General features: G+C 44.0%; 1 protein-coding gene across 1 annotated transcript in view; it reads right to left on the bottom strand.

Moving 5' to 3' along the window:
- Positions 1 to 26,781, bottom strand: part of Abca13 (ATP binding cassette subfamily A member 13) — a 397,315-nt gene that overhangs the window by 332,354 nt on the left and 38,180 nt on the right. The window contains exons 4-11 of the mRNA XM_013350751.1: positions 23,046 to 23,197; positions 21,349 to 21,377; positions 18,412 to 18,575; positions 16,545 to 16,672; positions 11,455 to 11,612; positions 7,823 to 7,987; positions 5,645 to 5,844; positions 766 to 893 (exon numbers count right to left, since the gene is read on the bottom strand). Of these exons, the coding sequence (XP_013206205.1) occupies positions 766 to 893; positions 5,645 to 5,844; positions 7,823 to 7,987; positions 11,455 to 11,612; positions 16,545 to 16,672; positions 18,412 to 18,575; positions 21,349 to 21,377; positions 23,046 to 23,197 (1,124 nt within the window). The remainder of the gene's footprint in view (positions 1 to 765; positions 894 to 5,644; positions 5,845 to 7,822; positions 7,988 to 11,454; positions 11,613 to 16,544; positions 16,673 to 18,411; positions 18,576 to 21,348; positions 21,378 to 23,045; positions 23,198 to 26,781) is intronic.

The following is a 26,781-nucleotide window of genomic DNA, read 5'->3' as shown; positions in this document are numbered from 1 at the left end:
GCTTTTTTAATCTTGGCTTTTACCCATAGTCATGAGACAGTAAAGTGAATCCCAAAAATGTGAATTTTGGTAAACCCGACCTCTTATCAAATACTTCATAATCTTACTAGAAAGGAACATTACGGACTGTTTTTATCTTTTCTGAAAACTCAACAGTATGGGGGTTTAGTCACGAGAACACTTTGCTTTTAAAGCAATACCCCTTCTCACTTTTTTCTCTCTTCTCCCTATAAAGGTGGAAATCGTTTGGTCCCTGAAGGTAAAGGGATAAAGCTGTCTTCTTTGACCTAGGGCAGAAGGAACACCTGCCAGTCAATGGAAATTCACAAAAGGATATTACTGCACTCTCAGAAAAATCCTGATCCCATGCAGGCTGTGAACAGTAGAGAAGGCAGCCATGCAGAGGTACCAATGCCCTTATGCAGTGTCCCAAGTGTCCCGGGTGCATTTCCAGCCTGAGAACCGTGGGATTGGTTTCAGTGAGGAAGTTAAACCATCCCATGCAATGACTTGTCCTAGCCCACATGGCAGGCTCTGCTAAACAGCCTTGTGTGGCCTTCATTGTGACAGCAGCTTGGCATGTTGTATGTGAGCCACCCGTGGGGTTACTGAGGTAATAAATAAGTGTATATTGGCACAGCAACAAAACTCGGGTCGAAACTTTACAAATGCATCAGGAAGGCGTGAGTCTGCCCACTCCCCAGTAGCTGTTTCACTTGCTCAGGGAGCTATCGTGGGAGACAAATAAAAGCAAAACCGGTTCACCTTGAACAAAACGCAAGTCCTGGGCCACCACGTTCCTGAGAACAGGATCCAGCAGGGGCAAGCTCTTTAGAGACGAACGTGGGGACAGGTCCGACACCGTACGCTGCAACTTGCCCAGGTGCTCGAATCTGGGGGCAAAAATAAGTCAATGTACCAACTCAGAAGACTAAGCAAAGGAAGGGGCCCCACTGCTTAGGGATGCGTCCTCAAAGACTGGAAGGCTCCGCAGCACCTAACAGGGCTCTTGACACACTGCACGTCGGTTATTGACTCCTCCACTGGGAAGCGGGCCCAGATTAGACATTCTCTTTGCCTCCAGCAATGTGTGAAGTGGGTGGAAATTGGGACGAAGCATCAGCTAATGTTTACAAATATTTTCATATTTGCATTGCTGAGAATGACAGTTGATACCTATCAGCCCAGAACCTGGCAGGAGAGTGCAGAAGGATTGTCAGTTCAAGACCAGTTCAGGGAGACTTACTTGTTAATGCCTTAAAGCTTACAGTTATGAGGCATGGAAAATTAATCTGACTTTCAAAATATTGACCCATCCAAGAAATAAAAGACCTGTCAAAGGAATCCTACATAGGCCAAGTTAAGAGTCTGATCTGAGATCAAAGGAAGAAAATAAACCTGTAAGACTGCTTGACACCTACAAAGCTGTGGGGTGAGGCTAAGTAGGCAGAAAGAGCATCCAACCTGGGGCCTGGTGTAAGGAATATTCTTTTTCAGATGTTCACCTTGAAAGTCTGGCAGGAAACCCACTGAAGGCTGAACCTCCAGCAATACCCATCTGCCTCTGCCTTCCTGCTCAGGGAGCTGGGGCTATAGGAAGAGGCAGAGGCCCAACGGATGCTCAAAAAGTCAAAAAGTCAAAACGTCCGTCAAGAAGATGATGTGTGGCTCAAAGGGATGCAGGAAACAATGCAGCTGAGAACGTAGAAAGGAAACGATCTGCGAAACGGGACTGAGAAGAAGCTGAAATGGAAACCAATGTGGGAGGGGGTGAGCCATCAGTAGGTCACAGTGAGGAGCAGGACTGCCCAGAGCAGCCAATGCCGGGCTTTCTGCATCTCCATGGGAGCATACTGCATCTTCAACCAGGAAATGATGGCCAGATGAGAGACAAAAGATAAGCAAGCTGGCTACTCGGAGCCCAAGCAAAACACTCTCCAGGGTGAAACCTGGATGCAGCTGCACTGCCGGCTGCATCTGGGCTTTCTCAGACCTGCTCCACCTGGCCTCCTCAGAGCATCTCACCAGTGCTGGGAGAGTACCAGTATGACGAATAATGGCTTCAGTTCTACAGGGACTGTTGGATTGCATCGTTGCAGAAGCTACAGAGGAGCAATGGGGGTCCTGGTAGTGTTTCTCCAGTAAGAACTCAGCAGGAAGGAGGAAGTATCCCCAGTCCATCATTCTGGGTGTACCACCTCTCTCTATCCAGCCTGAAGGGCAGCTTCTTAAACTGAGCCTTCCACGGGATGAAGCAAGATCAGATTGCTCACTTTCTAAGACACTCTAGGTACTGAGAACCAAGGCTCATGGTAAGAATGAGAAAGGGGAGACAACTGTGCCTTATTCTCCTCTCCAAGCAGAAGAGACCACCCACCATATGGTATGGAATCTGAATCTGGGCTGCTTCAACTTCTGCCAAACAAGGGAATTCTAGGACCACATCTGTAAGCAAAGAGCTCTGTGTGTGTTTGGCAAGTCAGACTTGCTGGAATGCACAGGGATACCCTGTGAGTTTATGCTACCCAGAATCTTTGTTACTCATAAGAGCTCAGATAAAGAGCTCCCAGAGCCCAACCACCCAACTGGCAGGAACAAAGTCTCATGCTTTTTCAGTGACTTCAGAGGAAGATGTGAAAGACTGGCTATGGAGACAATGGATTAAAAACCTGTGACTTCCTGGACCAACACTTGAGATAAGAAAGTTTCCTGCCAAGGACGAAAGAGAATCTTACAGAAGCCTGGCAATAAGTGGCTGCTTGATTCAACAAGGGAAATACACCAAGAAACAGACAGAGCTTAAACAGAGACAACGAGGTACAGCAGACGCAGTGGCAAAAGTCCCGACAGTGGAGGAAACGCTCAAGAGTGCTACAGGGACCGAACAGAAGAGTGGTCAGTCAGAATTATTACAGGTAAAAAAAGAACATCAGAGAGAAAGTGGTCAGAGTTTCAGCCACACATATCCTTCCTGAGATGGGACTCCGTGAGGAGGAGGAGGGGAAGAGGAGGAAAAGGAAGGGGGGGGAGGATGAGGGGAGGGGAAAGAAGGAGAGGGAGAGGTGGGAGAAGAGAAAGAGGAGGGGAAGAGGAGGAGGAGGATGAGGAAAAGGAGAACAGAAAAAGGAGCAGGTGAAGAAGAGAAAACTCCAGAAACAATAGAATTATTAAAGTGGATTGCAAAGTTTGAAGGTTATATGAGGGACATCTGACGTCCACATAAAAAGAAATCAGGGAGTCTATAAAGAGGAGAAAGATGGAGGAGGATTTAGAAGAAGACAGAAGCAGAGATAGAAGCAGATGTTAATGGGACTATCATCCACTGAGCGTGGTCACTGTCTTTATAAGAGGCCTCGCTGTCAATCAGAGCTGCTGAGCAATGGAGGCAGACACACCCTTTTTGTGAGGTCACTGGGCAGTGTGACATCTCCAGAAGACCAATGGTTTGGTAATTAGACAAATCCTTAGAGATTACCTGGTGGCCATTACCAGGTAGGATGGCTGAGGCCCCAGAGAAGCCGACAGAAGGGCCAAGACAGCCATTGTGTGTGGGGTGGGGGAGGGGAAGCAGCTTTGTATTAGGTGTAGCACTGGTGGTGTCCGAATGGAAAAGAAGGTTCCTCGGGCTTTGCCTTGTGTGCCCAGCAGTAGACAGCAAAGGCAGTGTCGGGGCCCAAACCTGACTGCACAGAAAGACTAGCTGTGGCTTGGTGGACAACATGGACTGAAACCTTGAGCTTCCCCAATCTGAAAGAACTAAGGACCAAGTGGATCTTCCTTGGATTTCACTCTTGTGTGCCAGAGAATGGCCAAGACTCTGGGCTGGAGTGACAGAAGGCCTTTGGGATCTGTAAGATAACCAAGGTGACTTACTATGCTGTGTTTATTATTGTTCATTATGTAACTGCTGTTCCCTTAGATTTCCCAAGCAAACCAACCAGAGAGTTTTTAGGAGCACAACAGTGTTCTGAGCCTGAGGGTTGACTGTCTCCATTTCAAGGCACCCCTGCTGTTTGCAACATCCGTTTTTTTTCTAATGGCACTGCTACCCACAGTCCAATACCCCATGGCCCAGGGCATCTCCTCAGCTAGGTGACAAGACCCTCAAAAGAAAAACCTACATCCTAAGTGGACTCTAGAAAATGTGAGAAAGCATCGGTCATTTAGAGCTACTCTTTTGTATCCCACAGAGCCAGGGCCTCTGTCTTTGAACAAAATCTTGTGGTTTAAACAAACTTTTTGGAGACCATAAGAAATCAGTCTTCTTCTGAGGAGACCACTAATTCCAGAGGCTAAAAGAACCCATATTAGCAGAAACTTCTACACATACACACACACACACATACACTCACACACACACACTCACACACACACACCATATATATATATGCACACATCACATACAACGAGATAAATACACATACACAAAGACACACATGCGCGTACCATGCGTGTACAACACACAAACACATATATCACATACATATGCTCACAACCAACACATACATCAACACATATATACATAAACACACATACAAAGTGGAGGACATTGGCTCTGGAGCTGAAATGCGAGTTGTGAAGACATCACTAAATACATGAATACATATGTTGTTGAGTGAGCAAGGGTTGCAGCTATGGCCTGGCCCCACACACATATACACAAAGCTGATCTTTAAAACAATGTTAAAGTCTGCTGACCTTTTGTACACTAAGCCCTTCTTCAAGATTACCCAGAAATAGACCATTTTTGCCCAGCATGGATCAGGATTCATCCTTAGCAAATACACTTCTCAGCCCCCTTCTGTGTAAAACTCTGAAGGCACTGCTACCATATAAAACCTGGCTGCACATTCCAGAAGGCTTGAACTTGCACTTTCCCATGTTTCAGTCTTGTGTACACATTAGCCACCCCCAACAACAACAACGACAACAACAAAGTCATCTTCTTTGTTCCTGATTAGGTTTTATCCTGTAGACCCACAGCACCTAGAAAAACACTCTAAGACAAAATATTCAGTCTCATAAGAGAAGCGACCATTTGAGTGAATAAATCTTAGTCATGTTAGAAATGACAAATCCAAGTTCTACCTTTTCCCACTACCAAGGTATGACTGAGCCTGTGTGAACATTTCAGCTCCGTACAGTCCTTAAAAATGAATACAGGACACACCTCATGAAAAAGCCCCTGTAACATGCATGTGTCCGTTTTAGGCAAAGACAGGAACCTGGAATCGAGAAAGCTAACACCTTCTGCAATGTGATCACATGCCTGGAAGATTACTTTGCTAGTTTGATTTTGGTTTTGTTCAGTTGGTTCTTTTATGGGAAAGGGTTATTGTCACTAAGGCTGGGATGAACCACTGAGCTCAAGAGACCTCGTGCCCCTGAGTGCTGGGACGAGTGGTGTGTGCCACCATAAGACAGCTTTTTAGACAGCTTTAAATATTCACATCCTTGTCCAGACGACAGCATAGGTCTGCTCTGGCGATATCACAAGAATAGCTTCGGGTTTCTCTTGTACTAACTTGGAACCCATGTCTAGCTGTAGTTTTCCAGGATCTGTTTCAGACAGCATTCTTGCACAGCCCTACAATGTCAGCATGATGAAGCCTACTCAGCGACAAAAGACATGCATATGCCTTACATCTGTGGACGCAGATGGCTGCCTCTGAGGCCGTCCGCTGCCCAGCTGTCACTCAGGATGAGCAGTGCAGTGTGCGACACTTCCAGCACCTTCCGTACTTCACTGCCCTTGTCAAACTGGTCCCGAAGGGCTGCCAGACCGTGGCTGGCACCTGTAAGCAGGTTCTGCAGCAGGCCACCCCGCTGCCACTGGTCAAACAGCTGCAAATGTAGAGACAAAGGGAGATTGTCAGACATACTAGAAACACTGCACTTAAGAAATGGCAACAGGCCATTCCAAGGACAAGTTTTGTCTAATTTCCAATCAATTAAAATATTTACTACAATTGTATTTTATGTCTATGCAAAGACTAAAGAGTGTAAGTGTCAACAAAGGACACACAGCCTATTTACGACTCCCCTATTCTTTTTCTCATTCCATCAAGAGAAATAAGCAAAGAAAAGAAGGTAAAACTACCCATTTCATTTAAAAAGATCTAACTCAAAAACCGAACTAGCACACTGAGAATAGTTTCAATGAAATTCTAAGCTTGTTCCAGGACAGAATCCAAAGCTACAGAGAAACCATGTCTTGAAAAACTATATATATATATATATATATATATATATATATATATATGTATATGTATATGTATATGTATATATGTATATATATATATATATCCTGTCATTAGTGAGCATTCTCTGAGTACCACTTTGTGACAGGTCTGGGGACGACACTACAGGCAGTTAGCCGTGTTGCCCAAGTGTCTCATGCACAGATCAGACAGCAAGCATATTCAAAATCTGATAGACTAATGAAGGCTTGACTAGCCACCCCATTAACACTTTAATGCTAGGCCCTTCAGCACTCTCTCTTGGTCACTTGGGTGATGGATTGGTTACACTCTTAACAAGTGAACAGTCATATGTTGCAAAATATTATGTTAACTATGGAAAGATGTGGTACATTTGCTTATGCTATAGAATATTATTTTAACTATATAACGGTGTGGTGCATTTTAATATGTAAGGATGTGTCACATTTGTTTAACTATGAAAAGGTGAGTTGTTGTTTCACGTTGCCTGCCTATGGCACCTGATTGGTCAAATAAAAAGCTGAATAGCCAATAGCTAGGCAGAAGAGAGATAAGCGGGGCTGGCAGGTAGAGAAAATAAACAGGCAGAGAAATCTAGGCTCAAAAAGGAAGAGGAGAAAAGAAGGAAAAGCGAATGAGAGAAAGGGAGACCCCACCCTACCAGGGGCAAGACCCCAGGCGGTGGCCAACCAGCAGTCACAAGAAGCAATGAAAGTAAAATATACAAAAGGAAAGAATAAGTAAAAAGCCCTGAAGCAAAAGGTAGATAAAGAGAAACGGGTTAATTTCAGTTAAAAGAGCTAGCCAGAAGAGAGCATAAGCTGAGCTGAGCGTTCAAAACTAATAACAAGTCTCCATGTCCTGATGTGGGAGCTGGTTGGTGGCCCAAGAGAAAGCCTGATACAGTCACACATGAATTTCTCTGGAGATTTTTTTCTTTCTTTTTTTTTTTTTTTTTTTTGCCCACTACTTGAGATTTTTCCCCTTTATCAGACATGCATGTTTAAAGAGGAAGAAGATTTTGGGATGCAAGTGGATATAATACTTGACAAAGAGTGGGCGGTACTGTGGGGGGTGTAGCCTGCCAGTGTCCATGTATCTCAAGGAACAGAGCTGAGAGCCAGCAGGGCCATTGTGAGCTTTGGAGGCTATCTTTCTACTTACCAGCATACTCTGCTATACACCAGCATCTCAGAAACAACCCCCATTGCACACTTTTCCCTTATCTCTGGAGACAGCTGATAAGCCTTTTAATCACGATCATTAGTTTTGCACAGTATGTCAAGGAACAAACAGAGGCAGCATGGGGCAAAACTAATGCCGGCATGACATTCAAAGTGGCACAAGGGATCTCACTTGCCAGGGACACAGCACAGATCTAGGAGCCTCTTAGCTAACAGCTGTGTTTGTGTACCTAAGTCACATGCTTTTTGTGGCTGAGAATTTGACAAGTTGAAGCCATTAGATACTTCTGAGAGCGGGTCACAATGACCAGATACAGAGGTCCTAAGATCTTTCCCAGGAAAAGTCACGAGTCACACAGTGAATGACGGGGGAGGGGGGATCTGCTGCACTCAGAGCATCCAGACACACAATAGCACCTGTCCATAGAGCTTCAGCCAACTGACTGCATGGATGATATAGTTCTTGACCGCTGACCACTTGGGATGGCAGTCTGCCTGGTAGCCCTTGCTCTCAGCTTCAACCTCAGAAGTGTTGGACAAGATGGAACATATCATCCTCTCCAGGAAGCTGTGTGTAGGAATCTGGAAAGAACATGAAAAAATACTTAGAAGTAAAGCAGTTTTCCCTGGAATGTTTTCCTTTTAAAATAAGACCCCAGTCTTGCTGGAGTCAAAGCTCATGTATTCACCTGACAGTGCTATGTTACCCATGATGTCCGTGTTTTCTCTCCTGAGGGGAGGCCTCGATAGTTAAGCACAGAAATGGATCCTGTTTATTTAGAAACAGCAGGAGCCACTGTGTCTCCAGGAGGAAGACACATGGTTAAGGCAAACACTGCTCACCCTCACTCTGCCACCCAAAGCCATCACGAGCCAAGCCAGTTCAGCTGATACTCTGAACTAACCACAGTGCTTTGCCAAGAACACTGTCTTTTCTAGTTATCAAAAGCAGGCAAAACAAGAAAGATTACAATTGAATCCTGGTTAGACACTGCTTACCATTCTGAGCCAATACTCTTTTGTGTACTAAGGTCTCTAAAAATGTGTCTCTACAAATGTGTCTCACAAAAGGAGCTACATCCACGTCCTCTGCGTTCTTCCTGTAACTAGAGTGACGTCAAAAGGTCTGTTGATGGTTGCTGTGGTAGGAATGCTTTCAACACCTTAAAATGCCTACCTGGAAGCCATCACTCACAGAGTGACAATGTGAGGAACAAGAGTCTCTCAAAAGCTCTCCAGATTGCAACTGGTATTCTCTAAAGGCCCATCGGGTATTATTAGGAGGTTACCATGAGGCATAGGAGGAAAACATCAGATTATCTGGGGTGTTCTCTTCTACAAGATAATGGGGCCCCGTCTTTGCTTCTGAGACACCAGGGAGTAAACAGCTCCTTCCACTGTGCTACCTGCCATGTCTGTCACCTCACTGAAAACCCCAAGAGCGCTGGGGCCAAGAGACGCATGACATGCTTGACACTGAGCCAAATAAACCTTCCTTCTACTAAAGTGATCAAAATCTCAGGTAGTTGCTACAGTAACGAAGAGGCAATCAGCACAGGGGCCGATGAGCTCAAGAGGAAGGAGTTGTCGTCATTGGACTAATGCTTCTCGTGTGAAAGAGGAGCTTGGCGAGCTTGTCATTCATTCATCCCTTGGACCATGTGAGGACATAGCGAGAAGACACTGTCTTACACCTAGGAGTGGACTTTAACCAGACAGCCAGTCTCCTGGTACCCTGCCCTAAAACTTTCAGCCTCCAGAGTGATGGGAAAGGAGTTCCTGGGGCATACATCTCTCCAGCTGTGGCATTTCAGCATCAAACAGGACCGAGACAATGGCTGTGATCAAGGAAAAATAAAGGTGCCTTTGCTCATCCCACTCTTTCTTTAGGACTCAGATGAAAATTATTCACTTGTGACTATCAAAGCCACAGAGCCCCTTGTGGTTTTCTTTCCTCTCTCTCTTTCTAACTGGAAGCCATGTGCCCTGCTGGAAAGATAAGGCCTTGTCCCTGCCTAGACGCTCAATCTTTGAGAGCAGCATGCACATACAGCAAGTTCCCTTTGGCAGGCTCTGTCACAGAGGCTGAGGATGTCATGGGAACACTGAGGTGAGAGTGAGGTCATGGGGACTCCTAGCACATGGAATTCAATCAGTCATTTTGTGGAGGCAGAAAAAGGTAGTGATGAGGCGCACTTTAGTCCAGGGGTAGTGTATGGTGAATATCCCCAAAGGCATGGGAAATGGAGGGATGAAAGTTAGGCCGGACACGGAGAAGACATGAAGACATGAACAGGTATCAGACAATCACAGGCTTTTTATAGAAGTGGGAAGCAGATGCACCAACCCTGAGGTTAGGTCCTATCCTAACCCCCAGGGCTGATTTTGCAGGTGGTAGACAAAAACCCTACACCTGCTGGGCTTCTTGGGCTCACATAGTCCAAGAGTCTGGAGATGGCAAGTCTGAGAATCTTCTTGGCATTGATGAGGGCCTTATTCTTCATCAAAACATGGCAGGGAGTATGACATGGCCATACAGGGTGAGTGTGGCACTCAGGTCTCCTCCTCCACTAATAAAGCCACCAGTGTCATCATGAGCTAACCACCCCATGACTTGATCTGGTCCTAGTTACTTCACAAAAAGTCTGTCTCCTAATACTACTAACAAATTCATGAATTAGGTTTCCAAACCCTTGGGATGGGGGAAGCGTATTCAAAGCATGGCTACTCTATCAGGGAAGAATACTCACAAGGACATGGAAAATCAAAGGAAAGTAAGTTAAATCCCACCCCCAAGTACATGAGTACCTTCTAAGACTCAAAGGAGATACTGGGTCTTCACTTAACATACAAGTCCTATAGACATAGATGGGGATCTGAGAAGGAGTTCATAAACCAAGGATACAGGTGTGTATTATTGTACCTACTGCAAAGCAAAAAGGCTTCCCAACTGTCTGGGGTCATAGAAGAAAGCTCTTCAGACAAAAGACACCCATAGAGTCTTGGCAATATCCATGTAAACTATGTTCTAAGGGTAGGCTAAGACGACACCTTTATTTTATCTGGTTTAGGAATTGGGGCTCAGTTTTAGCTAGCTCATCTCTTCTCATATCCATTTTTTCTTTGTCCGGAGAACCTCCCATATATCTGCTCCCACTGAGACTCACTTTCCTGCCTGGAAATCACAGGTCTACTTAGACATCACACCTCCACCAGGCCTGGCCTGGCTCCTCCTACTGAGGGTTCCCAGGGTAATCAAGCTCATATCACTTCAAACTGCCTGAATCATGTGGTAGAATCATGTGGTAGAATGATAAGGAAATGATAATGTCTTACTGGGTGTGTCAATGCAGGTCTTGAATCTCAGCACTAGGAAATCAGAAGCAGGCAGATCTCTGTGAGTTCAAGGCTAGCCTGGTCTACAAAGCAAATTCCAGGACAGCAAGGAGGGTTACACAGAGAAACCATGTTCAAATAAAAAAAAAGAAAGAAAGAAAAGAAAAAATATGGAAGGAAGGAGAGAGAGAGAGAGAGAGAGAGAGAGAGAGAGAGAGAGAGAGAGAGACATCTCAATGAACTGCTGATATATGTGCCATACGTAGGGAGAGGACCTTGGAGTTTAGAAGCAGACCTCACTCTCCTTCCTTCATCTCCCACTGCTACCACCCAACTGGCCCCTGTGCTATACAGTTATCCCACCATTTGTATGGAGTACTGATTTCTGGCCCCTCCAAATATTTCAGAAGCCACGGATGCCAAATTCTCTTATTCAAAATGCTGTGGTATTTGCGTAAGACCTGCAAACATCGGCCTATATATTTTAACTCATTTCCAGGTGGCTTAAAATAGCTAACATGTGTAAGTGTTCTGTAAATAGTTACTATGCAGTGCTATTTAGGGTGGAATGACAAGGAAGTAGGTGGTGCATCTTCACGTTTTATCTAAAACACTGGGTCTGCGGTTGTATGTGAGATGCAGATTCCGAGGGTGACCATATTGTAGGGTCACTCTAAGGACGGCCAATGTCAGGAGGATAAAAGTATGCATACCTCCTTCAGCTCAGCTGAATAATTCAGGAGACGTTCCATTTGAAGGTCATTCAAACCAAACAGGGATTTGAGATCAGACTGGACTTTCTGTAGATCCCACACCATATTCTGCAGGGACAGGTGGTAAACGGACTCTGTGAACACAGATGATTTATGCACTGGTTATTTTGATATTCACAGATGTCTATAATAATAAAGAAAATAATATCTCTAAGTGGATAGGAAATTAAGATTACTACCATTAAATGCCATTTGTGAATAAATAAGAACAATGTGTGGAGAGGTGACTCAAAAGGTAAGAGTGTTTACTGCTCATGCAGAGGACACAATCTCAGTCCCCAGCACCCACATGCTGGCTCACAACCACCTGTAACTCCAGACGTCTTGCTCCATGCCTCCATCCAAATGCAGATGATACACATAAACTCACTTAAGCTTATGCATATATGTGCATAAACTTCTTTATGCACAGACACACAAACAATAAATAATAAATTTAAAGAAGAATAACCAAAAGTTGGTAGAGTCATCATACCTCATGTACACAGTATATACTGCAAGGACCCTAGTAGATGCCAGAAACCATGCCTAACAAAATCCTGGATATAACAAAATTTTTTGCCCATATATACCCATGAGAAACTTTAATTTATAAAGTAGGCATAGTAGGCATTTAAGCAACTAGTAATACAACAATAATATGCATCAGTAAAATTGCCAGGGTCACCGCTCTTTGCATTTGGAGATGACTATTCAGCAAAACAAAGGTTGCTCGAACAAAAGCACTACCGTGCCATGACAGCTGGTCTGATAACCAAGAATACTATTGGCTGTCAAATGACTAATGTGCAGGCAGTGTATACAGGGTGGATATGGGACAAAAGAGTGATTCCTGTCCAGAGCAAGTGGAACAGGAAAGAGTAAGATTCCATCTCATTATTCAGAAGGCCATGCATTTTAAAACATGTGGATTTGGGCTGTAGAGATGACTCAGTTTAGATTGTTCGCTACTCTTGCAAAGAACAGGAGCGAGCCCACATTGGATGGCTCACAGTGGCCTATAACTCCAGCTCTGAGGAACACAATACCCTTCTCCAGCCTTTGTAGGTACCTGCACACCTATGCTCATACACACAGAGATACACACATGTATATATAGGTTAAAAAAAATCAAGAAATCTTTAAAGGTTTTAAATTACTTATTTTGTTCATTTTTAAAATTACTTACTATTCGTGGCTGCAGTTGGCTGTGGAAAACTAAAACCATCCATAAGGGAGAACTAGTGTTCTAGATACTAAGAGTAATGTGGCTGAGTGTCTCAAGACCCACCACACGGATGACTGCACAGTTCCAAGAGAGAACTGAAAAACACATTCCAAGAGCTTTGTAAAATTCAGACCAAAGAACCCAGTAAGTTCGCATCTAGTCTAAAATGCTCTCTCAGGGAAATTAATATGATAGGCAAATGAAAACTAATGTACAGCAATAGTTTCACACTGGCTTCACACTAGCTACATATGAACACCAGCTACGCGTAGCATCAAGGCAAAGGACTCAATACAAAATACTATAGAGAGACCTTCAAGTCCTATTCTCAAAGTTCGCGCCACAGTATAAGGTTATTCCAACTGGGATAATTGAGACAGAAAGCCTGTAGGCTACGCAAACACTCAGGTGGCACCGTCTGGGAGTGCCAGCCCCAAGCACAAGTTCAAACTCCCGAAGTCTGATGAAATCTCCAGGGAGCACAGCCTGGCAACTGCAAACATAACAGCACACAAGCCATTAGGGAACTTTTGCCAGCAATGCCGGAACTAGATGGAACACTACAGATCACGATTCTATAGTCACTTGCCATGTACCTTACTGTGCCTGCCACCTGCAAGATTTTGCCACATGTGTGATTTCATATCATCCTTAAGTTAATGTGGTTATGGGAATGCTACAGATAAGACCCGTGACACTTAAGGGATTTTTATATTATTTTTAATTGTGAGTGGGACAGTATGTTCACAGGTATGCACGTGGTCATGGAGGTCAGCAGAGAGCGCTGGATCCCCTGGAGCTGGAGTTACAGGCAGTTGTGAGCTGCCTGACCTGGGTGCTGGAAACCAAACTTAGTCTTTTGTAACAGCAATACATGCTCTTAACCCACCACATAACTCCCAAGCTCTAGTCATAACATTTGAGGGGAGAAAGAGAAGAGGAGGCAAATACTGGGAATCCAAGACTTTCGGTTTCCAGTAATATTGTCCTTGCATGATGCCATGGGTCAAAATAAGATTGCTTGCTAAAATTAAAATTAGCCCTCATGGGATGTTGCTGAGATGTCAGACTGAGAATTAAGCATTTCCTACATGAGATCTACGTTGTCAAACAACGTACAGTAAATGTTCTCTTTAGAGAGAAGAAGAAGCAGACACAATCACTCAAAATCTCATTCCTAGACTAAGACAGGGTTTACAGGCAAAGGATGCGGTATTCAAGCCTGAGCAATAAATACCTAACTTCACTGATATTAGACCTAGACACAGACTTTCAGAAGGAAAAAAAAAACTGGTGTCATCAGTCTACCAAAGTGCTTTGAGAAAGAAAGATAACATTCTTTGAAACTGAAGGGCAATATGGGTTCTGGAATTCATGGCTGAACAGTGGTTTGTTCAGATCACGTGACTTAATAATGCCAGTGACTGACGCGGCTGGGACAGCAGCACAGTCCCGTTCCTCTATGGACTGTAATCTGTTCAACCAGGAAAAGCTTTTTTTTTTCTTGGAGACAAGAGAAATGAAGGCAATTTTCAGTGGTCTCTAGAAGTCTATTTTTTAATCGTATTTCTTAGCTCTGACTCAAATGGATAGAAAATTGCTTTTAATTGCATTCTTTAAAGTAATTATATCTCCAATTGTAAGCTAAATTGAATGTTATAATTTGGATGATTTGCACAAATTTCTGCTTCCAGATGAATTTGTTACAATTGAGGTCACAGAGAACCTTTCAATGGGGTGTTTTAATATATCTCTACCCCACCTCCAGGCTTTTATTCTGGACTTAAGAAATAGCCTCTGGTAGAACTTAATTGATATAAAAATTGAGTTAATCTTTAATGGCCTAGCTTCCTTCATAGAGAAAAATCAAAGAAACTCCACAAAATCTACTATGTTGAATCCCAAAAAGCAAGTGGAATTTGTAAATGGAGTGAGGGAGGGTATCATGAAGGACCATATTGCATTACACTTTTCCAGACAACAGGAGAAATATGGCTGGGTTTACAGGAATCCCTGTGAAACCAATACATGGTATAGCTCAGGACACAGGACCAAAAGTAAAAGGCCAAAGGGAAGTAGGACCCAAGACTTGCCTGCCTCCAGCCCTTGCTCACACATGCCTCTGGAGCATCTCTCTACAGTGCATCCTGAATCTATTGCTCCATTGGCCATTGAGCCTGCGCCTGGCTCCCTTTATGAGCTAACCCCCAGGCATGCCTGATATAACTCAAATACATTGACAACTGAGCACTCTCCACTCCAGGCAAGCCCCTGCATGTCAAGCACTGTTCCCTTTTCCTAGAAATGCGCATTGAGCCTGTCAATGAGTCCTAACATTCTTCAAAATCCTTCTTTGATGCTGTCCTTGAAGAAGATGCCAGATCTCCACTCTTTGGTCTCTGTTTCCTGTATTGACATCTTTGCTTCTTTACAAATATGACATCTCTGAGTGCAACAATCATTTCTTACTGATAACTATGATCTCAGCTATCTTCAGAAACCAAGTCTAGATGATTACAAGTTCAATACCAGCCTGAGAAACTTAATGAAATACTTTCTAAATGAAAATAATTTTAATGTAAAAATCACTTTATTGGAATGAACTCACAAATAAAATATCATGCATCTAGGTTAGCCTAGCCCCTCAAACAAACACTTGTTTGATATACAAATCTCAATGAGTTTGTGTAAAAAATAATAATAATGATAAGCAGGAGGGGGATGCTAAAGAGATGGTCCTGTGGTTGAGAGCGAATAATGCTATCATGTAAGACCTGAGCTAGTTAAATTCCCAGTACCCATAGCCAGTGAACCACAACTGCCTCCAACTCCACTTCAACCTGGTGCCCTCTTCGGACCTTATCTATAGGCACTGTACTCATGTGTGCAAGCATATACACATACACATATAATTAAAAATAAAAATAAAATATTTCTTAAAGTACTGGGTATATAAAAAAGGTGATAGGATACTTGAGTGATGTGTAAGGCTCTAGATTCAAACTTTAGTCACAGAGAGAGAGAGCGAGAGAGAGCGCTATTTCCTTCTTAGATCACAGATGAAATAGGTAGACGCATGCTGAAGATGGTGGATTAGCAATGACGGTGTGTGCGTGGGGAATGGATTAACTGATACATAAATGAGTAGAGAGGTGGGTGGGCGGATGAACAGCCAAATGGCTATGTGGGTGGCTAGATGACTGAGCAGATGGACAGGTAGACCAGAGATGATAGCGCATGAATTCTAACTTCACCGTGTTCTCACTGTACTTCCCATAGAGGATTAAAGAAAGAAAAAAACCACAGGGGATAAGCTTATAAGTAAAATATTAACTCCAATGACAACTTAATAATGTCCGAGGTAAGAAAACAGGGGATCCCATCTCCTCCCTGAAGAGAGCTACTTATTACCTACACAAGAGTGTGCAGTCTCTGAGTTACCTCACTGTTTAGCCACTGCCTTCAACTCCAGCTTCTTCGCAGTAGGAACTTAAAGAGAGGAAAGGTAAAAATCGCGGAACAAGTGGTTCATTTTAACTTAAAAGAGCTTACAACTTAAGGAATTCAGAAGTCAGTTATTTGGAATACGAATGCAGTTCTAATTCGCAATGACTGCGGGATTTTCAGCAGCAGCAGTAGAAATCCAGCCACTTTTGACTGGAAAGTTTTAATTCTATGTCTGTCTTTTACTAGCAGAAACAGTGGGTTTGGGGTCCAGTTAGTCATTAATCATGTCTTTGCAAAGCCCTGCGGCTCTGTGCCTGTTAAAGCATTGCAAGAATAGAATACCCCCAACCCGGCCCCAGCCCTCCAGGTCCCTCACCTGGAGCTGCTCCATGCTCCAACAGAAACCGCAGGGTAGAAATGGTCACGTTCAGAACATGTCTAGAAACCTGGGGGACAGTCTGCTGCAACGGTAGCCAGTCCACAGCTCCCAGAGATGTTAACGAACTAGAACAGAAACACAACCAGGCAGAGTGAGTTGGTAGCCAGCCAAAGAGTATCAACTCCAGACTTATTTATTTCCCATTGGCCAGATCCCATCCCTGCTCCAATATGTTGCCAGACCATTAATATGTCACCATTCTGCTTGGTTTAATGGAACCCCAACTCTCTGAGCAAGAGAATAATCGGAAGTGAGTTCCTCTCTTGAAATACCCCTGAGAGGCTTTCACACACACCCTGTTGGGGTGCTCTACCACGGGGGCTGTTCTATTCTCAGCCTTGGGTCTTCTGGCCCACTCTTGGCAGCTGACAAGGCCAGACAGGATACACAACATGAAAAAGGGATGAGCAGCCAGCCGGGCTGCCTCAGGCTCCCATAGTCAGTCAAATGCTCAGAGAACATGTTGCACTATGTCCTATCCAGGCATCTGAAAAAGTCCCGGGCCAACCGGAGGTTCTCAAACTGCTTTACACATAAGGGCTTTTAGACAAGGGGAGTCTATAGGTCTATGATATGAATTCTGTTTTTTAACTGACAATATTTTGTAGATGCAGTTATAGGTCAGAAAACATCTTCAGCTGAGTTGGAACTGCATGTGTTTTAGCCACATGAAGCTGACTCTACCATGCATTGTGGTCCCAAACAGGTGATCTTCACGTGGTTTCCCAGTAAGGAAAATCTCTACCTGCAGTTTTGTGCAGTTAGGAGAACCCTACACTTGTAAAAAAAAATCATCCCTGAACCCCAACATCACTTGCAAGCAATGCTTATGATGAGTAGATTTCCTTGTATAGACAAGGAAATCTTGTATATACACAATACAAATGAAAGCCACAGAAGGTGACACTGTCAGTCACTGTCATCAATACCTTCTAGTTTCAATTCCTACCTCCCTCTCAACAATCTGACTATTCCCACTGTCCACTGCTAATATGTCCAGTGCTTAGAGCAAGGGGATGGAAGACGGCTCCCCCTGACGTGTCAAGTATTTAAGATAATGAAGTGTTTCATTCTCCACCATCCAGTGCATCTTCATGACAACTAAAAAGTCATAAGAGTTCTGATCCTCAGAAGTGCTGCAGAACTTGAGGGCTAAGAGGCACCCACCCCTGACAACCCTCAGCCATGCCGGCATCACAAGGGGCTGTGTTTTGTGTGGTGATATTTATTTTATAATTCAATGTCAAAATCACTGGTGGAAAAGTAGGAAGCCCACTACAGAAAGCTCTGCTCCAGAATGCGCCTCTAAGGACATGCGGTGGGAGCCACAATACCAATCGGGTCCCAACTTGTCAGGAAGGCACAGAGCTTATCAGGCTACACGTCTTCTTGGGCATTATTAGCTCTGATTACTACATCTATGTCACCGCTTTTCTAGTGGTGAAAACCTTAGAAACAACACAGCTTATGGTAAGATCATGAAGTATGTTATGGTACGCACTGTTTCATCAACATGGAATATTATGCAGTCATTAGAGATGATCATTCAAAGACAATACAAGTCAATGAAATGTTAATCAGATAATGTTAGTTTTTCAGTGGTTGACTATTGAGCTAAACAGCACCTCTGCCCCCAGGTAAGATATGTGCACACAGACAGTGACAAAGACAGAGGTATAATGGCTCCAGATGTTTCAGCAGAACATTAGAGTTTCTTTTATGAAAACAATACTCAGTGAAACATTTCCATGTTACAATGGTGGAGCATAAGACATACAACCACTTGTTGCTAGTTTTCACTTACTTCAAACCTGCCTGGAGAAAGTGTGTCACGGTGTCCACACTGTCTTCCAAGTGAGCGTGGGTTGTGCGAAGTCTGGGAAGTGAGTGTAGAAAGTGCCAAACGTGAGGCTGCTGGTGAAGATTTTCCAATCTCGATAGCACATCCTCCGTTTTATTGAGATCCACCTGATAGATAAAAAATGCCAAAAGTTTTCCTAGTTAATGTTTAACCAAGCAAAGAAGAGACAGATACTACAGATGGGTACAAAACTCATGACCAGCACCTGTCTATGTTCGACAGACAAGATTTTAAAACTACTAGGTTGCTTCTACTTTTAAAATAGATAAATTTGTATGTCTAAAATCGAGTATCAACACCAAAAAATAACCACTAAAATAACTGTAAACGATCATAAAGAAAAATAAGGTAAGAAGAAAAGCAGCAAAAAAAAGTGGAAAGAGGAAGGAAAGAAGGATTCAGAAAAGAGAAGAAGGGAGGGGATGGAAGCAGGTTGTTGCTGTCACAGGCCCTACCAATGGGTGGTACCCTGGCAGAGTTGCTCAGGGTGCCAGGCTCCATCCCCTCAGGCTGAGCTTGCTTCTGATGTCCCCATCAGATAGAGAAAGTAAATCTTCTCAGCATGTGCTTGTTGTGGGGTGCTCTGACCAGGAGGCTGGGCTCTCAGGGAACCATCAGCCTTAGCTGAGGCTAGACCAGACAGCCAGCAAGAGATGTGGAACCTAGGCTCAGGAACAGCTTCTATGCCTGGCCTTTCAGCTCCCCGCATATCTTCCTGGAATTGTAAAACCTGTCTCTTGCCCGTTCCTTCTCTCTCCCAGGAGACAGTAGCTCCACTCTCACCCTCTTCCCTCTATGGGAAGCAGCAGCCATCCTCCCACCACCTGTAGGCTGTTACCTGAAGCACAGCTGCTGTCACTTGGTCCCTCCACAGTACTGAGACAAATACTTTTTCTGGACGTCCCAATCACTCTGCCTCATTCCCTTGCTCCTTCCAGCCTCACACACCTTCCCAGACACATTTTCTGCCTCCTCTCCATCTACACTCTCCATCCTCCGAGCATCACTTCTTCCCCAACCCCATACATCTGTCTCAGACGGTGTACCTCAACCCCCAGTTTGTGTCCTCACGCCCTCCTTGACAACGCCACTATGGATCGCCCCCATGCCCCAGCCCATCTCCTGATTTTTCCTCTCCCCTTCCTTCCCCTTGCCAGAGTCAAGAAAACCTTGGAAAGATAGAATTCATGTCTCACTCCTCTGCTCTCATTATCTCACAGAGCATTCCACTCTATAAGAAAATCAAGCAGAAAACCAGACATGTGGTGGAGCATGCCCAGAGATGAAGGAGCTTGAGGGACAGAAGCATTGGGAGTTCAAAGTCATTCATCATGACATGGACAGGTGGGGTGCAACCTGGGCTAAATGAGACCCAGGGAAGGAAGGAAGGAAGGAAGGAAGGAAGGAAGGAAGGAAGGAAGGAAGGAAGGAAGGAAGGAAGGAAGGAAGGAAGGAGGGGGGGAAGGAGGGAGAGAAAGAAGAAGGGAGGAAGGGAGGAAAGGAAGACATCAAGTGATATGATATCATTACCAGACTTTTACAACAAAAACATGGCCCTAGAATCCTTTCACTGTGACAAACAGGACTGCTTTGCTGTGCCCCACTTCAGCTCACCGCATGCACTGCCCGAATGTCTGTGCATAACAATCAGACCATGGACATGACAGCAGTGTCTACTTTCCCCAGTCGCCATATCTTTTTCCATGTCAATTACTGACGGTATATACGGTAAGGCAGCAACATTTACGTATCCTAGTTCTGAATTTTAAAATTGTCCATCCTTCTAAATGACCTATTGATGTGTGAAAGTGTTCAGTGTAAGTAAGCTACATTGTCAGAGAGGACACAAAGGGCATCCAGCTGTTTGTCAGAATTGATTGTATCCGCCTTTCATTGTCACAAGCCATCGGACATTTAGGTGAGCTACTCGTCACAAGTCCCTTAAAATGCTAATTGATCATTAAAATAGTGCTTCACCCGATTAAGCTAACATTCCTCAGTTATTTGTAAACTGAGCTTCCACGAACCTTGATGAGCCCTTTCACCCTGGTACAGCAGGTAGGGTAGGCGTCTGACCGCAGTAAGGAGTCATTTGATGGATGCACAGGCATGCCTGCTCCATCCAGAGCAAAGGCTGGCCTTTACTGTTGGACGCTTTTAATGGTTTACTATGTACATGTTTGCTTAAGCTGCTTTGGAGTCTTCTGAGAATAGTTCAGACACAATGTCAGAGCACAGTGCTGCCAAAAATACCTGGGCTTTGAGTGTCTGGAGGAGCAGTGTGAGCAGGCAAGAACCTCGGTGTTGACAGGTTTACCCTTGGCTTGAGCCTCCACAGCCCTGACTCTGCTGATGGCTAGCTGAGTCTCTGTTGTGAGGCTGTCTATCTTTGGAAGATGCTTAGCAGCATTTCGCTCTCTGCTCACCACAAACAAAGAATGGCCTCTCCATCTACCCTAGTTGTGACAACCTCAAATGTGTACAGACGATGACAAGTCGTCCTATTGATAACTATGACCTTAACTAAATTAGTCCTACCTTTAAAGAAAGCCAACAGTAATATGCCAAACACAAATCTCACCAACTTTGAGGTCTTGTTGGCTTAAATCCCTCCCCCAAAGCAACCTGAGTACTATCTACCTAACCTGCTGCCTCCCCTCCCACCTTCTCCTCCTCATGGACCCAGAGCCCTGACTTAAGAAATCAAAACCCATCTTTCAATCTATATCTGATGTAAATTTATTTCAGTTGAGTCCCACCCTGCACATTTGCTGTAAAAAAAAAATCAGATGATTAATAGTCCTTGAAAATATAAACTCAGCTACAAAGAGAACACTGAATCATTGTGTCGGTGTTCCCAGCCTTGCTGGGGATACTCACTGTTAGAAAACTTGAGCCATAGGAGGAACCTACAATAAAACACATTTAACAGATTAGCTGGTCAGACCCCAGAGTGCCTGCTTCAGTCTGCAAGTGAAATGACATGGCCAGGCTCAAAAAGGAGAGCAAATAGAAGGATAAATATGAAGACCGCTGTTGTTGCTATATCCCAAACCTCACTGTCATAATTTCCAGTAAAGCAATCTCAATACTTTGTCTGGTATTGTTGCCGATCTCTCACTACACCTGGCATTGGGAGCCCTCACCACAAAATGAAAGGAGCGAATGGAAATAGAGAAAAGCAGGCTGAATGTGTTGGCACACCCTATAGTTGGCTCTTTTTGCTCTTTGTTTTTTGGGGGCCCACCACCCCATTGCCAAATAAATACACGGAGACTTATTGTTACCTATGAATGCTCGGTCATAGCTTGGCTTATTTCTATCCAGCTTTTCTTAACTTAAATTATTCCATCTACTTTTTGCCTCTGGGCTTTTACCTTTCTTTATTCTATATCTCTTTCTTTCCTTCTTACTCTGGGGCTGCCTGTGTTGCTGGGTGGCTGGCCCCTGGCATCCTCCTTTCCTTCTCCTTTTCTTGTTCTTCCCTGTTCTCCTGTGTATTCTCTATGCCTGGCAACCCCACCTATTTCTCGCCCCTGCCTAGCTATTGGCCGTTCAGCTTTTTATTAGACCAATCAGGTGTGTTAGACAGGCAAAGTAACACAACATTACAAAATTACACAAATGCAACGTAAAAGAATGCAATGCATCTTTGCATCATTAAACAAATATTCCACAGCATAAACTAATATAACACATCTTGGACTGATATTCCACAACACCTGCAATCCCAACACCCAGGAGGCAGAGGCAGGAGGACTGCTGAATTCAGAAACTGCCTGGTCTACATAGTAAGTTCCAGGTCATCCAGCACTACAAAGCAAGACCCTTTCTCAGAGAACAAACAGGCAAAACCTTCAGATGTGAGGAGAAAGAAAAGTAAAATTATTGTTTTTCAAAATTTTAAATAATATATGCTCTGGGAAGTAGCTCAGACAATAACAAACTGAAAACGGATATACCCATCTGGAGAAAACTGGTTTTTTCAATTGTATCAGGAAAAAAAAGAAAGAAAGAAAAGAAATGTACTTAACACTTAACCCTCCTCCAAAGCAAATGTTATTGCTTATTGAGACATCTTCATCGTGTAGCCCAGGCTGGCCTTGACAATATCATCTTGCTCTAGTCCTCGAATGCTGAGGTTACATGCATGAACCTGGACCCCATGACAGAGTCCAGCAGATTTCCCTCATCTGTTGTGGAAGGGCACCTGTTTTTGATAACACCCTCTCTCAAAAACCAAAAGGAAAGACCAAGTCACATATCCAGAGAAAAAAGGAATAGAGAATGTGTACAGAGAAGGTGTGGACAGTTCTTAAATATGGGCAGACAGCATGGGATGGAGAGACAGCATTAGAAGGGGTGGTTAAACTGGGTAGGCCTCAGCCTATTGGCTAACTCCTCCTTTGTACCCCTTATGCCTCCCAGAGAGGAAGGATCCAACTCCACCCTCCCTAACAGCAAGCAGTGTTGGCCTAGTCCAGCAGGGGGCGTGCCTTCTCCTAAATGCGAGAGAAGCTGGTAGCATAAGGGATTCTCACTCCCCCAAAACCAAGGATACCTTTTCAGGATCTTACCGGAGGTTTCTGATCTTTTCAGCCAGAGTTTTTGTAAGCTCTTTGCCTTGTCCATTGTTTCAAAAATGTCCTCAGCCAGGTCCTGTATCTCTTTTAAAAAGGCCAAGCTACTGACTTGGCTGTCGTCCGTTGCAGTTTGGAACCTAGACGAACTTCAGACACAAAGAACAAATATCACAGATGAAATATTACAGGAATAAGTTCCCCTGGAGTTTGAAGGGGTTTGACACTCCATACCAAACTGTCTTCAGAGAGATACACACAAGGCTCCAAGCCTACCACCAGAACAACACTTGATTGACCATCATCCAAAATGAAAATTATCTCTAAAATATGCACCTTGAAGATTAGAAAAAGTATCCTCATTCTCTTCGTTGTCTGTAAAGCTCAAAATTGTATATAGCCATTAGCCATTTTTTTCATATATTCAACGTGTATTATACCGCACACTCCAGGTAAGCTGCGGAGCGTAAGCATCAGTGAGCACGAACAGGAGACAGAGAGGATTGTGGGTAGAGTTGATGCTATGAGAAAAGGAATACATGGCACTGGGTGGTGGCGAGGGCTCCTAGTTGATAGCTGAGAAATGGCCCAAGAATGGGAAGAACTGGGGCGTCTGTGCCGGGCATGGGGGCACATGTGAAAAGGCCCCGGGAGGGGTGGCGAGAGTCAGAAGTGTCTGGATAAGAGAGAGTGGAATTTGGGGGAGCCAGAAGATTCCAAGCAGTTAGTCCCAGGAAGACAACAATTCAACAGTATATCCACCAGATTCTGAATACGAACAGCTATAAACAACTACTCAACAGATCTTCCGGCATGACCTGTCTAACCAGGAGAAGCCACTCAAGCATGCCATTAGCTGTAGACACAGTATTTGCTAAGCCCAGCACCTGTTCCTGGAAATAGATAGATAGATAGATAGATAGATAGATAGATAGATAGATAGATAGATAGATAGATAAATATTAAAAAAATAAAAAGTTCCTGAAAATGACATTGACGATTGACTTCCTCCTCTTCTAAGGTCGGCTTACAAAACTCCTGCTGCTAACTTCCCTTGGGCAATGAGAACCTTAAGGCTTTCCCACAAAGATCAGGAACCAGTAACAGCAGTATTTCCTCCCAGTGCCTTTTCAGCATCCTCTGCTTTCCCACGAAGACTTTTAGTTGCTCCTTCCTTTACATATATGACTTATTTGCTCTAACTGGATTATCTTATTCAGATTTATTTGCTTTTAATTTTAATTGAAACATTTCCTTTCATTTTTTTTCTTTTAATTTTATTTTAACATTGAGCAATGTTTCTCCTACAAGGTAATAAATACATATATATGATATTTGATATTTTATAAGCACAGAAAATGCTAAAAAAACTACATACATTCTAATTCTAGGGGAATATGTTAATAATAGTAAATGTTTATGAAAGTATTTTCTTTCTCCTTAAAAACAGGATCCTGGACCGAGTGGTGTCAAAAACCAACTATCCTGGGCTCATAGGGGCTCACAGAGACTGAAGCGACAACCAGGGACCCTGCATGGGACTGACCTAGGCCGCCTGTACATATGTCACAGCTGCATAGCTTGGCTCTTTTGTAGGACTCCGTCTCTGACTCTGGTGCCTGCTTTTGGGACCCATTCCTCTCCTTGCTTGCCTCACCCAGCCTTAATAGAAGAGGAAGAACCTACTTTCACTGCAGCTTCATAAATCATGGCTGGCTGATATCCATGGGAGGCCTGCCTGTATCTGAAGAGAAACAGTGGAGGAGAAATGGATAGGGTAGGGATGGAAGGGAAGCCTGGGGGAGGAACTGGGAACAGGGGAGGGAGGGGAAACTTTGGTTGGGATGCAATAATAATAATGATAATGATGATGATAATAATTAATTAAATTTTTTGAAAAAAAAAAACAGAAGAACAGGTTTCTAGAAACATAACCCTGCTGAGAACCCAGAGTACAGCAGGCCACCTAGGAAACTAGTGGCTCTTAAGCCTCCTCCAGGAAACTCCTATAGGGGTGGGTGGTAGAGGCTGCTGGGAACCTGCCTTGTCATCTGCACCTCCTACCAGGGACCCACAGGCTAACCCAAGGTTGTAGGACAACACGGACAGAAATTTTAAGTAGGAAACGATAAGCCTGATGTAGTTTTCTAACACTTGTAACAACCATGTATGGATTTTGCATGTGAGGTCTTCCTATGTAGCCCAGGCTGACCTTGAACTCCCAATCTTCTTTCTACTGGGTAATGGAACCACAAATATGTGCCCATGCGCAGACTGGTGGGGAAAGGTGTGTGTGTGTGTGTGTGTGTTCATATGTGTTTGTGTGTATATGTATACATGTATTTGTGTTTGTGTGTGTATGTGTGTGTGTTTGTGTGTGTATTATGTTTCTGTGTATCTGACCTCGGAATCTCTATGTACTGTACTCTCTCGATTTCTCCTGCTCATCTCTCACTAGGGGTCCCTAACTCAGCTACTAAGAGGCAAGAACTACTTACTATATGTGTGGCCAAGTCAGTCATAGGGCATAGGATCTGGAGAGTCGCAATCACATCTCACAAATTATCTTAGTAGACGGGACAGACCTCAAACACTACCTTGAGGACATCTATCTAGCAAGCATAGTTCGAAAATTTCCAACGACTTCAAATGCTGATGTAAGTAGCTAGGCAGGCATTGGTAAATGTGGAGGCCATTGATGTTGGACCTCTCCTTTATAATAACTTTTTAATCCTACCCCTCATTTCCCTGGTACCTGGCCAATTCTAAGAAAAGGAAGTCGCACAATTGCTCCTCGCTAAAATTTCAAACACGTTATGAAAAGACGGCAGCATCAGGGCTTTGCCCAGACCGGACACAGCATTCTACACTGGCCAAACGATCGTAAGATCACAAGAACATCTACTGGTCCTTCTTAAAGGGGCTAATCCAACCGTGCCTGTCAATCACGTCGTCAAAAGACTACCTCCGGAGAGCTGACACCTAAGGACAAGTTTAAGGAAATGGGAAGAATGGTTATTACCTTAATGAAATATGTACTTACAAGCTCCAGTAGGCCCTCCTAAGATGTAGCTGATTACAGACCTCCACTAGATACCAGCGAAAATCTGAAGGATGCTGCCCAGATGCCGTCGGCTGTCTCCCTTCCTCTAAAGACAGGCACGCAGGCACGCATGCACGCACACACGCGCGCACGCATGCGCTCAGCTACTTACAGACTATTTCTAACTCATTGGACACGATTTTCCTCTCTTTCTCTTTTCCAGCTCTTTTCTCAGGCAGTTGCTTTGGTGTCCAGCTTGTCTGCCCTGTTGATTTTCCCTCAAACTCTTCTGAAAGGTCCTTGCGCTTCCTCCTGAGTCCACTTTCATTTATACTTTACATTTTGTTTTGTTTTGTTTGGCTTTTTAGAGCATGGTTTCTCTGTGTAGCATGTCTGCCCATGAACTGGCTTTGTAGACCAGGCTGACCTCAAACTCAGAGATCCATCTGCTTTGCTGGGATTAAAGATGCGTGCAACCACTGCCTGGCCTTTGAGTCCACTTTCAAATCCTTTAATTTACGAGACAAAGAATCTGTGCGAATCAGTCACATTTTTCCTGATAACACCAACATTTCATACGCCTCTCCTAAAACACCCCCAGAGAGCGGGTGTCTCGCTAGCATGCACTTCTGGACTTTCTTGTGCACAAAGACCACGTGTTTACATCCACACTCCAGAGGAGGAGTGAAG

This window comes from Microtus ochrogaster, linkage group LG1 (assembly GCF_000317375.1).
Source record: "Microtus ochrogaster isolate Prairie Vole_2 linkage group LG1, MicOch1.0, whole genome shotgun sequence".
Classification (NCBI taxonomy): Eukaryota; Metazoa; Chordata; class Mammalia; order Rodentia; family Cricetidae; genus Microtus; species Microtus ochrogaster.
Note: the sequence above shows the minus strand (reverse complement) of the source record. Positions and strands in the feature narration are given on the sequence as shown.